This window comes from Leopardus geoffroyi, chromosome A2 (assembly GCF_018350155.1).
Source record: "Leopardus geoffroyi isolate Oge1 chromosome A2, O.geoffroyi_Oge1_pat1.0, whole genome shotgun sequence".
Classification (NCBI taxonomy): Eukaryota; Metazoa; Chordata; class Mammalia; order Carnivora; family Felidae; genus Leopardus; species Leopardus geoffroyi.
The window spans coordinates 55,332,744-55,345,271 of record NC_059331.1 but is presented as its reverse complement, the minus strand read 5'-3'; the positions used below and the strand labels follow the sequence as shown (position 1 = coordinate 55,345,271).

The following is a 12,528-nucleotide window of genomic DNA, read 5'->3' as shown; positions in this document are numbered from 1 at the left end:
CAAGGGGGGTGATGCGTGCCTTAGAAGATATGTATATAGAGGACTCTGGCTTCAGGCAGACAGGGGTTCCAGTCCTGGGGCACTCACAAGCTGCGTGACCCTGGGCAATGCATCAGCTTCTCTGCACCTCAGTTTCCTCATCTGTAAAGTGGGGCTGATGACGGAGTTGATGGGATGGCAGAGCGAGATATACTTGTGAAGCCAGGCTTGGCATGTGACTCAGTTTCCCTGGCTGTCTGTGAGCCCTGAGTTGGAGAGTGGCAGGCCCAGTGGGGCAGGGGAAGTTGGCTCACCTCTCTGCTGGGCTGTCGGGCTCGATGAAGCGCACGAGCGGAGGGGAAGAAAGGGTCTCGGTGGCAAAGATGCCACCCTGGAGCTGGAGGCCGAAGCCGCTGAGGGGGTCTCCGCAGAGTATGACCTCCGTGGTCTCCGTGTGCACGATCTGTCCCCCTGGCCCCACCGTGCTGGAGGCCAGTGACACTGCAGGACAGGTGGGCATGGCTGTCAGGTGGGCAGTCCCAGGGAGCCCTTCGGGCCAGAACCAACCCATTCCTAGGCTCAAGAACCTGGAGTCAGACGGGCAAGTGAGTGGCCCAGGGAGTCACAGCCTGTTCTGGGCAGTGCTCTCCTCATCTGCACAGCAGGGGATTCCCACCCAGCAGGGCCGTGACAAGGATTAAGGGAGACAGCCCCTGGGACTGCCATGTTGTAAAACAGAGGACTGTGATGTGTGATGTGATGTTGTAAAATCCTCTGTAAAACAGAGGATTGTGATGTTATGTTGGGTTAGTGTTGCTCTAATGCTAGTATAATACCATAATACATAGTATGCTATTTGTGGTAACAGCTTTATTGAGATACAATTCACCTAACATAGCATTCACCAATTTAAAGTGTACAACTTAGTGTGTTACAGTATATTAACAATGTAGTACAACCATCAGCACAATCAAATGTAGAATCCTTTCATCATCTCAGAAAGAAACCCCATTCCTTTTACCTAGTGCTCCAGATCCTTCCATCTCTCTCGGCCCTAAGCAACCTCTAATCTATTTTCTTCTCTATGGGTTTGCCTATTCTAGACATTCCCTGTAAATGCAATCCTATAATATGTGGTCTTTTGTGTCTGGCTTCTGTCACTAAGCATAATATTTTCAAGGTTCTCCTTTATAAGGCTAAATAACATCCCACAGTATGAATACGCCACATTTTCTTTAACCATTCATCTCTCTCTCTCTCTCTCTCTCTCTCTTTCTCTCTCTTTTTGAGAGAGAGAGCGTGCATGACAGCAGGACAGGGCACAGGGAGAGGGAGAGAGAATCCTAAGCAGGCTCCATGCTCAGGGAGAAGCCCGATGCAGGGCTCGATCCCACAACCCCGGGATCACGACCTGAGCCGAAACCAAAAGTTGGACGCTCAACCAACTGACCCACCCAGGCGCCCTTATCCATTCATCTCTTGATGGACATCTGGGTTGTTTCCACCTTTTGGCTAAAATGAATAATGTTGCTACGAGTATTCATGTATAAGTTTTTGGGTAGACATGACATATATTTTCATTTCTCTTGGGCATATATCAATGTGGAACTGCTGGATCATATGAAAATTTTGTATCTGTTTGATACATTATGTTACTTAATATATATTGTTTTATATTCCAGATATAAAAATATCTGTATTATTAATAGGTATTATGTATTAAATATAATTTATTATATTTAATTCTATTATGAATTCTATTATACTATTATGCCTTTATTACTATTTTGTTATACTTTATATTACATGTTACAATCTGTGTAATATATTGTATTGTTGCATATGTTGTATTGCTATAATTTTCATAGTTCCATCCCTAATAACAAGAATGGTGCTTGGTATATAGGAGGTGTTCAAAACGTTTAACTAATTAACTAATGGTTATCATCAATTATAATAATAATAATAACAATACTTTACTAGTCATCCATCTTAGGAAAGGGACAGGTAAAGGTGTCCCAAGAGCCCTTAGCCTCCACATGCCCCTGCCTATGAACAGCATTTCTGAATCTTTTTACCTACACACCTCCAGCTTTGGTGGTTGACAAAGGAGGTTGGTAAAGACGTATTTTAATCTCTCATCTGACTCTGAAATGTTTCCATTTTCACCTTGGCTTCCAGGAAGCTCATAACCGTATTTAGCTCCTTTCCAGGAGATTTGTATTCCTTTTCTCCCTCACCTGGTTCAATTCCAAATGGCCCAGTTAACCTTTCATCCTTCCTGGAGGCCTCTACAACTCACAGAGCAGAAGGCTGGATAAACTCTCTACGTCAACAAAGGAAGGACTTTTCCCAGGAAAGACTTCAAAATTCTTGGCATTCTCGTGACTTTTGCTATTTCCACACGTCTCCTGCATTATCATTCACTACTATTTGTCTTTACATTTACTCACTTTTTAAAATACTTATACCTTCATTTCAAAAGGGAACTACATATACAGTGATTGCAAATAGAAATTACTATAAACAAAAGGTAAGTAGAAATCTATACATGTGTGTATATATGTGTATATGTCTACACATATGTGTATATATACATACAGACTAAACGTGAAAATTACCACATGCTGGATGGCTGGCCTCAGGCCTACATGTCTTTGTCTTAGGGGAAATTAAAAAATGTCAGAGAAGCGGTAAAGACGTAGCTGCACCATGCTCACACTTTCTCCTTGAATGGATCAGAACGAATCCAGAACGAAAGAAAATGAAATGGAGTTCCTGCAAGACCTTTGTGCAAATCTGAAAGAGGAAAGCTTTTCAGATTCAGGTATCCTCTCCTCAAGGCACTTTAAGGTGAGGTGCCTCTTTGATGGTGAGGTGCTATCACCTGCTGGGAATTTTCCATAATAAATGTACAAAGTAACTGGAACTCATCAGGTGCATCCTTGTACACTGCACAACCTACCCAACCATCCAAGGCAGTCTGGCATACCACTCATGCTACTTAATGACCCCACAAACATAGAACTGGGGCCCTGCCCCAAATGCCCCCATACTTCGGTAAATCTCTCAGGATCAGGCATACACGTAGCTCAAAGCGGAGGGAAGAGCCCATGGCTTACTTACATGAGCTCTTGTGCTCCCTTCTTCGCTGCCTCCTCCGCCCCATTGTGGTCCGGGGGCTCATGGGGTGGGATCCACGGGGAAGGGTGCTGGGGTTGGTGCAGGGGAAGGCATGATTCATGGTCGGAGAGGAAAAGGGAGTCGAGGACAAGGCTGGGGAGATGAGAGCACAGCCCCGTGAATCCCAGAAGGGCCTGCCACCTTGCCACACAGTGGGTGCTAGGCAGCCACCCCAGCACAAGGCGACATGGGGACGCACTCCCCCTTTCACCTCAACCCCTGGCTGTGTGACCTCAGGTAAGTCTCTCCCACTCTGGGCCTCAAAGACTGCAGGGTTTTCACAGACCTGGTGAAACCCAGCTGCCAGGCTCATGTCGCCACTAATGTGCTGGGTAATACCGGGCAGATCCCCTAACTTTTCTGCGTCTTGGTTTCCTCCCCTATGAAACATGCACAAGCCATGGTGAGATGGGCACATTACATCGGCTCTGGTCCTGGCCGGCAGGTGTGGCCCAGGTGGGCGTCCTGCAGTGGCCGGGCCGCGGGCTGTGGCAGGAGAGCACGCAGGGGTCCCAGCGATGTGGCTGTTCGCTCCTCTGCACCTTCACTGTGACCCAAGGAAGAGGAGACAGAGGTGCAGGTGTTAGGGACTGATCGAGTCTGGACTCACCACGCCCCCCTGGAGGCCAGGCTCCCATCTGCAGGATGAAGCGAGAAGAGCAGGACCAGACAGCCCGAGTTTCCCCAGAGCCAAGCCAGGCACTCATTCGGATGCCGCTCATGTGTCCCGAACCCCCCCACTACGTGCCAGGCACTGTGCTCAGCTCTCAGCCAGGTGGCAGCCAGGATGGGAGGGAAAGCAGGCCCAGCCTGAGAACTGGCCCATCAGCTTTGGGCAGCACGGCTGGCAGACCCCACTGGGCCCCTGCGCCTTTAGGATCTACTGCGGTGCTGTGGCCTGGGCAGCCCTGGCCAGGGGCTGAGCACATGGGAGCACTAGGGCCTGGCTGTTTCCACCCCATGCTGGGCTCTTGAGGCAACCTATGCTCCAGGGCCGAGGAGCTGGCCGAGGTCTGCTCACCCCTGCACTGCAGTCTGAAGATGCTCTGGCTTCCCGCCCCCTGCCCTCCAAACGTCCGCAGGCTTTACCCCCAGATGAATTCTTTGCACTCTCCTCCATCTGCTTCCCACGGGACTCCAGCGATCCTGCCTCCCCCACCTGCCCCACCAGATCTTCTAAACCAGCTGCCATGCAACGCCTCCTCCCAGACTGCCCCAGGTCCCGCCTTGGCTCTTCCTTCTGCTGTGGGGCTTTCGGGGGGGCCAGCCTGGTGCAACGTGTCCATGGACGGATGAGTGAGAACCCAGCTATCTCAGCCCAGTGACTCCACCCCCTGTGCAGCACCTCCATCCCACACAGGGAGGGCACGGCACACAAGCCAACTCAGGAGCCAGCTGCCAGGTCCTTGAGACAGGCCACTTGGCCCCTCTGTGCCTCACTGTCATTATCTGTATAATGGGGCTAAGATAGTGGCTGCCTCCCAGGATAACGGGGAGGATGTGAACGAGCTACCACATAGGACGTGCTTAGAGCAGTGCCTGGCACCTAGCGGAGGCCCACAAGGGCCAGGAGGGCTGTCGGCAGCCGTGTGCCCTCATGAGGCACCTCAGGGGTGCCTCTCTGAGCCTCAGCTGCCTCAACCTCCTCTGGAAAGTGGAATAACAGCAATACTGACCTCACGGACTCATCCCGAGGATGAAAGGAGGCGACCCATGGGAAGCCCCAGCCCACAGCAGGTGCTCCATATGTGACTCCAGCTCAAGCCCCAAAGCCTTCCGTGTCAGGCCCTGGCTGTGGCTTGATGGGGCCTTTTCAGACCCTGGCAGAGACCACACAGATGGACCCTCCCCAACACCTATCTCCCCGCATTTTATTTGGGGGCTTTCTTTCTCTCCCAGATGATCAATCGGGAGTGCCAGGCTGGGATTCACACCCCTGGGCTGTGCTCTATCCTCTACCTCGGTTAACTTCTCCCAAGCCTGTGCATGTGGGGTCGTCACTCCCATTTACGGACGAGGCGACGGAGGCTGAGAGATGCAGAGGCTGTTCAGCTGGGGCAGCGCTGGCATTTGAACCCAAAGCCCAAGGTCTAGAATGCTAGAGGCACTTCCCTGCCCCAAGTTCAGCTCTGCCCTCTGGTCTCTTAGACCACCTGCTTCCTCTGCTCTTGGACTGCCTTGCACCCAGCTCTCTGCTCTGGTCTGGGAGCCCCCAACTCCTCAAAAGGTGGGGCTCTCGGTCCTCCTGACTGGCTGCCCCCTCTGGTCCTGCTGAGGACGGTAAGCTGAGCCCAGATCTAAGCTCTGAGTAGCACAGAGCACAGAAGGACTGTCCCCAACCTTGGTCTAGCCGTTGTATTTCTATTAATACAAAGAGTGACGGAAACAGCCTTGGGACACCCACCCCAGCAGACTGTCAACACTGAAACATTCACGTTGTTTCTCTGCCCCACCAGCCCAGCCTCAGCTGCTGCACTTGAGAGTCTGAGCTTCCCCATGGGAGCGGACATTTGTTCCAGTAAATTTTAGCCTGCCCAGGGCTACAGTCCTAGGCCTCTGGGACCCTGTGCAATCCTTCCCATCCGCCCTCAGGTTTGGGGGCTGAGACCCTCCAAGGGGACCCACCTGCCTCTGACGGTTTCAGGGGCCGCCGACTTTGGGGTGCTGGCAGGATCTCTAGTCGCACTTTCTCTGACACGTTGGCCAGGAGCTTGGTGGCCTCCAGAAGCGAGCAGTGTGCTGTGCTGGTGCCGTCAATGGACAGGATGTGGTCTCCAGCATGTAGGGCCCCACTCCTGGCCAAGCGGGAGAATGAAAGGGGAGGCTGGTCTGGCCAGAGAGAGCTCAAGGTGGCCTCTCCCCCGTCCATCCCTGGCCACTACGGGGGCAGCACCCAGTGTGTCTCACCTGTCCACCACACTGGCCGGCTTGATGCGGTCGATAGTGATGACTGACTTGTTCCGGTGGGAGCCGGTGGTGAGCGAGATGCCCAGGGCGGACCCAGGCGTCTTGGTTATCTCCACTATCAAGGGCCCCGAAGCATTGGCCACTGTGTCTGGCACGTGGAAGGAGACAAGAGTTCGAAATGCAAATATTGAACGCTTGCCTCCCCAGCCTCAGTCGGCTATCTCAATTTAACCCCCACTGCTGGGGAGGGATTACCGTACCCATTTTACAGACGGGTAAACTGAGACGTATGGAGGTAAAGGCCTTGTCCAAGTTCACACAAACACTCAGCAGCAGAGGAGGGTCAGGAACTCAGCTCTGAGGGGCTCTGACCCCACGGCTCTGCTAGACAACACTAAGGTGCTCCCACTTATGGAGAGCCTGCCATTTGTCTACAACCTTTTCCCATCTCAGAAAATGGCACCCCCATTAACCCACCCAGTGCTTTAAATACGAAACCTAGCTCCTTGTGCTCTCGACGCCCCTGCCCAACACCCGCCACTGTGTCCAAACATCAGCAAATCAGACCAAATCAACTTTCATCATATTTCCTGAATGCAACCTATCTATGCTTCCCAGGCAACCAGCCTGGTCCAGCCACCATCACCTTTCTCTCTCCTAGCCTTTCCCATCTCTCCCTGATGTTTTGTTTTGTTTTTTTTTTTTTTAGAATGCCACTTATTGCTATCTGATGCCTTCCATATTTGATTTATTCTGTTTACTGTCCACCTCTCCCCACTAGAAGGTGAGCTCCCTGAGAACAGAGGCCTTGTCTGTATTGCTCTCACCTGGATCTCTAGTGCCTCAAACAATGCCTGACACATAGTGTTTATTGCCCAGAGAGGCTCAGAGAGGCTAGGTGCTGGTCCAAGGTCACAGAGCCTTTGCAGTGGTGAGGATTTGGGTCTGCTACCCCCTGCCCCAAGCCCTGGGCCTCTTTCTGCCCCAACCCTAGTCCTCAGACCCCCAACTCACCTGGGATGGCCACATCATACTCCACCTGGAAGAGTGCCTCGTGGCTGCACTGTTGCAGCGTGGCCATGGCAGTGGCGTGGCTGGCCCCGTGCAGCGGGATCCCATCAACGCTGAGCAGCCTGTCGCCCACCTTCAAGGAACCTTCCCTGCAGGGAAGGGCTTGGTCAGCCAGCCTGGCCTCAATGAGCACTGTGCACAGCCCTCCCGAGAGGGTGCTGGGAAAGGTTGGGGCACGGGGGACAGAGAGGGGCAGGCAGTGGGTGAAGGAGAAAGGGACGGAATGATGAGTGAGGGAACGTAGGAGGGAGTCCATGGGTAAGCGGCTGAATAAATGAAGCGGGCAAGTAAGGATAGCTGGGACCAGGGACCAGCGACCAGCTCTGACAGCTCCCCCCTTTCTCGGTGCTTAATAAATTCATAGCCCCAGCTCAACCCTAGAATGTCTGAGTGGGGACGCCCAGGGATACAAGAGAATGCCAGTGCCCAGAAAGGACACCAGCCCTGTCAGGGCCACACAGCATCAGGGGCGGGGCGGTCTGGAGGCTTCATGCTGCCCGTCATGAGGTCTGCTCTCACTGCCCCCACTCTGGCTCCTCAGCAGTGATTCTGGCCTGGTGACAAATGCACCTGGGAACAAATTCAGCAGGGGCCCCGGGAGAGGGGCCTGAGTGGGGGTTCACCTCGGTTTGGGTCAAATCTCCACCCTGGAGTGCTTGCCCCAACAGATGGCCAAAGCTATTCTGGGAGGTTCTATGAATAGCTCATCACAGCCTCTGTCCCAAGAATGGGTTTAGATTTCTGACAAGGCCGTTCCAGGCTTCTCTTAAAATGGCCAAGATTCTCCCACTGGGGAGGTCAGAGTTCAGGTGCTGGGAACCGGACACGTTTGTCTCCCACATTCTCGTCTCCTGGCCCTGCCTGCCTGGTCCTTCTGGGCTATGCCCAGGCAGAGCCAGGCAGGGTGGCACAGCCAGGACTCCAGAGGCTGCATTATAGAGGCCATAGCAGCACTGCTAACAGGGCCCCCGAATCTCTCACAGCAACTCCTAGGGGCTGTAGTATCCGCCCCATGCCACAGATGGGGAAAACTAAAGCCAGGGAAGGGAAGAACAACATAATGCCAAGGCTTGCTTCCCTCCCCACCCCTGAGACAGTAGGTTGTTGGGGAGGAAAGATCTTGGGGTCTCTCCCGTTTGGCATTGAGTCCTGCTCCACCAACAAGTCCAAGTGACTCTGAACAAGGTGTGTCCTCTCTTTGAGCCTCAGTTTGCTCATCTAGAGAACAGTGGTTTCTGGTCTGCCTTCTTCACAGAGGAGCTGGGGGCAGTCAGGGCAGGGAAAGGCTGTATGGTTTCTTCTGGTTCAGGCTCACCTGTCTGCAGGGCCGCCAGGCCGGACACAGGTCAGGACGAGCGGGCGGGTCTTATGTACATCTTCATGGGCACCCCCTGGACAGAACTCAACAAGAGGAATCAGTCATCTACCCACTCTTTCCCTGATGCCTAGAGGCCCCGACTCAGCCCCTAAACAGGCTCCCTTAACTAAATCTGTTTTAGGACCTGTCCCTTCTATTCACGGGCCCTCTTGTAAGATACCAACTGTAAATCCCCAGAGCTGGAACAAAAAGTAGGGAACGTGACCAAAATCCTTTCTTAAATGGCTTGCTTCCCTTCCTATGATCTCATCCTACTTCCCTTTTTGCCCTGGTTGCTAGGCAGCTCCAAACTTTGTTCTCAATCTCACTCCCAGCAATCATGCACCCTTCATTGCTTGGCAAATGTTTCCATTTAACATTTGACTTAATGGCCCTGGGTTCTTTAGAGTCAGAAGCAAGAAGCGATCCTATCTATCCATATACCTATCCCTACAACCTCATTAAAGCAAAGCATGTGTTCACACATGGAATTAGCAGTAGCCTCCTTCCCACCTACTGGCCCCAAGTATGACTCTTACACTGACCTCTGAGGACAAAGCCAAAGCTATTGCCCTCCTTGTACAGGGAGACGTCCACTGTCTTTGTGACGATCCCTGGGCTGTTCTCAGGGGCTGGGGAGAAATAGAGGGCTCCTTTGAGTACCTCAGTCACATCACCAAGCCATAGACATCCCCAAAGCTCGTTCTGGGAGAATTGGGTGACCAGACAGAGATTACAGGGAGGGTAAACTTCCCCCCACCCCAGTTTACAGGTAGGACAAGCAAGACTTCAAGGGACCCTTCACCCTAACACCCACTTAGAGAGAGGCCTGCCCAGGCTCACACAGAGACCACGACAGAACTCAGACGTGAGTCCATGGCTATGGGCTCAGGCCAGGGTTGAATTCCAGTCATTCAAATCTTAAGACTTTAGACCAGCTTTGAAAATTCAGAGCTAGGCTAAACCCTTGCCCACTGTACTCTGTGCAAGCGGGCGGGGTGAAGACACCAGTAGGGCTGGGAATAACTGTTTCAGCCCCCATTCCTCAAACCATCCCCCGCCCCCCCCGCCATGAGGAAGAAATCTGGACACTACGTGTAAAAAACGACAACGGGTTATAAACAGGACCCTGCCACCTCCTGGTGACACCACACTGCAGTTGCAGCCGAAGTCCCTAGGTGTGACATAGGCCGGTCTTCAGGTCCCACCCACCCAGCTGGTCCCCACCACCCAGGTGCTGGCAGGGAGGCAGCTGTGTCTACCCATGACTAAGGCAGTGGAGAAAGTTCCCCGTCCAAGGGCACCCACCGGGCGGGGGCAGCTCATACTCCACCTCCAGCACCACGCGCTCGCCCACATTCTTGAGCAGGGTGATGATCTCATCATGGCGGAGCCTGGTCAGGTGGATCCCGTTCACTGACCGAATATAGTCGCCCACGTTCAACAGGTCACTCCTGGGAGCAAGGAGGCCAGAGCACATGCACGGTGAAGGTGCCAGCATTCACACCCACTCTTCTGTTGAATCCTTATGATCTCCGAATCCCCATGTCACAGATGGGGAAGCAGTGGCTCAGAGAGGTCAGACATCGTCCAGGGTCACACAGCGGGTCAGTAAGAGAGCTCAGATTCTAACCTACACCTGTCTGACACCCAGGCCTGGCATTTCCCCCGATACCGGCCTGCCTGCTTTTCCTCCTGCTGGGGTGTTGCCCTCATAGTTAAGGCTCCGACCAGCCTCAGAGGAGCCTACAGAGTGGCTGGATCATCTCCTTATTTGCTGTTTCCTAGAGCTCACCCTGGCTTCTAACCACGAATCTTCTGTTCTATTCAACTGGACGCTACCGGTGCCTGCCCTGTGTGAGGCCCAGAGAGGTGGCAACAGAGAAGCTAACCCCCAAGTCTCATGGAACTCCTGATCCAAGGGACCCGCATAGGCCAGACGACAGGAAAATCCAGAGTGATGTGTGCAAAACTGGCACGCAGGGCCATGCGAGCAGAGCAGAAGAGCCGCCTGGGCCTGGGGTACGGGGGTCCTCCCAGAGGCAGTGTGGATGGATGAATAGGAGGCTGCCAGCGGGGAACAGACCTTCTGGCAAGTTAACTGCATGTGCAAAAGCTTGAAGGGCCTGGCAAGAGTGGGATGCTGTGGTCGAGCCAGCCCCTTGAGTAAAGGGGAAAAGAAGAAGCTGGGGCCTAGAATTACAGCCACCACTGACCGGAGGCCTCCCTCCAAGGAGCACTGGGGCGGTCCTGGAAACAACTGACTGATGGCTTTACCGACAGCCCTGGTACCTTTTCCACTGGCCCCTGCCCGCCTCCTCCTGCCCCACGGAGCCCACTCCTCACCTGGCTGCGAGCCCCCCCGGTCTCAGGTTGGAGACCCTGGGCTTCCCGTCCTTGTCGGTGCCACCTGAGATGGTTAGGCCCAGCGTGCTGCCTTCCTTCTTGGTCAGCTCCACCACGGTGACCCCGCGGAACTCCTCTGTCAACAGATGGGGGGGGTGAGCGGGCAGTATGGCACAATTCCAGGCCCCCAGCTCCAATACAAATGAGACCCACACTTGGTAAACAGAGCACCTGGCTGCAAAATGCTGGGTAAGATCATCTCCTTTTTACACAAAGAGGATCAGAGAAGTTAAGTGACCGGTCTAAGGTCACAGAGTGAGTTATCGGCAGAGCCACTGCCGTCTGACCCCCCCGTTCTGAGCCACCTGTGCCTCCAGGACAGAGAAAGGGGAAGGGGAAGAGGCTCATCACCTGGAATGCTCTGTCTGCGGCATGCCAGGGCCACATCGGTCCCTCCTGCATCCTTGCCCCCTTTGGAGTAAGGTCCATCGTCTGCAGGCAAGAAAGAGAAAAGGCCCTGAGTTCCACTTTCATTTCCATGCAGGTGAAACCTTTCTGCCTTGGGACTCTTCTGCTTCATGGATGTGACCTGTAAAAGGGGTTCCCTCCTGCCACCGGCTCCGGCTGAATCTGCTGGGCGGTGGCGGGGGGGGGGGGCGGTCCTCATGGCTTCTTCCCAAAGGAGGCTCCATCTCTGCCCTTGAGTGGAATAACCTTCTTCTGAACACCACCACATACTGGGGCTTCACAGCCATCCTGTGGTTGAGTGTCATTCCACTGTATAGATAGAGAAGCGGAGGCCCCAAGTGGGACAACTCAGGCCCACAGTCACACAGCTGGGGAGTCACGCCATCTGGATTAGAGCACAGGTCTTGGGGCCCCACCACCCGGGGGCTGTGCCTGCACAACTGCCGGGACTGGCAACTCTCTCCCATGCAGGCACCACGGCACAGGTGAGATGGGGCTGACTGTGAGCAAACTCATTCAAATGGACCCACTCAGCACTCCTTCATGAGGACTGCACTTGATTGTTTATAGTTCACATTCTCAGATGTTCTGGCAGCCCGCGAGAAGTGTGTCTCCTTTAGCTTCAATTCTAGAAAACACTCTCCGAGAAGTCTGTCTCCTTTAGCTTCAATTCTAGAAAACACTCGCTTTAAGAAGTTTTCACAGATTTCAAACATAACGAAAACAGAATAGTACAATGCGGAGGTTCTCAAAGCATGGCTCCTAGACCGGCAGCACCAGCAACCCCTGGAAGCTGGTCAGAAACGCAGATTCTCGGGTCCCACCTAGGACGTAGGACATTAGAAACTTTGAGGATGGGGGTCCAGCAGTCTGCATGTGTACATGTTTTAGTAGATTACCCTAACTTACATTTTTATCTATTTTTTAAATTTTATAGACATTACAGTTCTTTGTCGTGTGCTCTTCTCTGGGTTTTGGGAAATGTGTCCTGACCACCACAACCAAGATTTAGAATAATTCCATCACCCCCAAAATTTTCCCTTGCTCCCCCCTTTGTAACCAACCAGTCCCTGCCCAACCCTCAGCCCCCAACTACCACTGATCTGTTTTCTCTATATATACTCTTGGCTTCCCTAGAATGCCATATAAATAGAATCATGTAGTAAGTATGTGGGCTGTTAAGTCTACTTTCTTTTATTTAGCATAATCATTTGGGA

The 12,528-nt window shown here is 53.0% G+C and overlaps 1 protein-coding gene across 4 annotated transcripts in view; it reads right to left on the bottom strand.

The window, feature by feature from the left end:
• The window catches only part of GRIP2 (glutamate receptor interacting protein 2), a 96,108-nt gene that overhangs the window by 19,986 nt on the left and 63,594 nt on the right, over nt 1-12,528 (bottom strand). For all 4 annotated transcript variants that reach the window (XM_045493923.1, XM_045493927.1, XM_045493925.1 and 1 more), the window contains exons 2-12: nt 11,255-11,335; nt 10,844-10,979; nt 9,806-9,951; nt 9,043-9,129; nt 8,456-8,531; nt 7,084-7,229; nt 6,070-6,217; nt 5,788-5,957; nt 3,584-3,709; nt 3,106-3,255; nt 294-480 (exon numbers count right to left, since the gene is read on the bottom strand). In XM_045493923.1, coding sequence (XP_045349879.1) covers nt 294-480; nt 3,106-3,255; nt 3,584-3,709; nt 5,788-5,957; nt 6,070-6,217; nt 7,084-7,229; nt 8,456-8,531; nt 9,043-9,129; nt 9,806-9,951; nt 10,844-10,979; nt 11,255-11,335 — 1,453 coding nt within the window. The remainder of the gene's footprint in view (nt 1-293; nt 481-3,105; nt 3,256-3,583; nt 3,710-5,787; nt 5,958-6,069; nt 6,218-7,083; nt 7,230-8,455; nt 8,532-9,042; nt 9,130-9,805; nt 9,952-10,843; nt 10,980-11,254; nt 11,336-12,528) is intronic.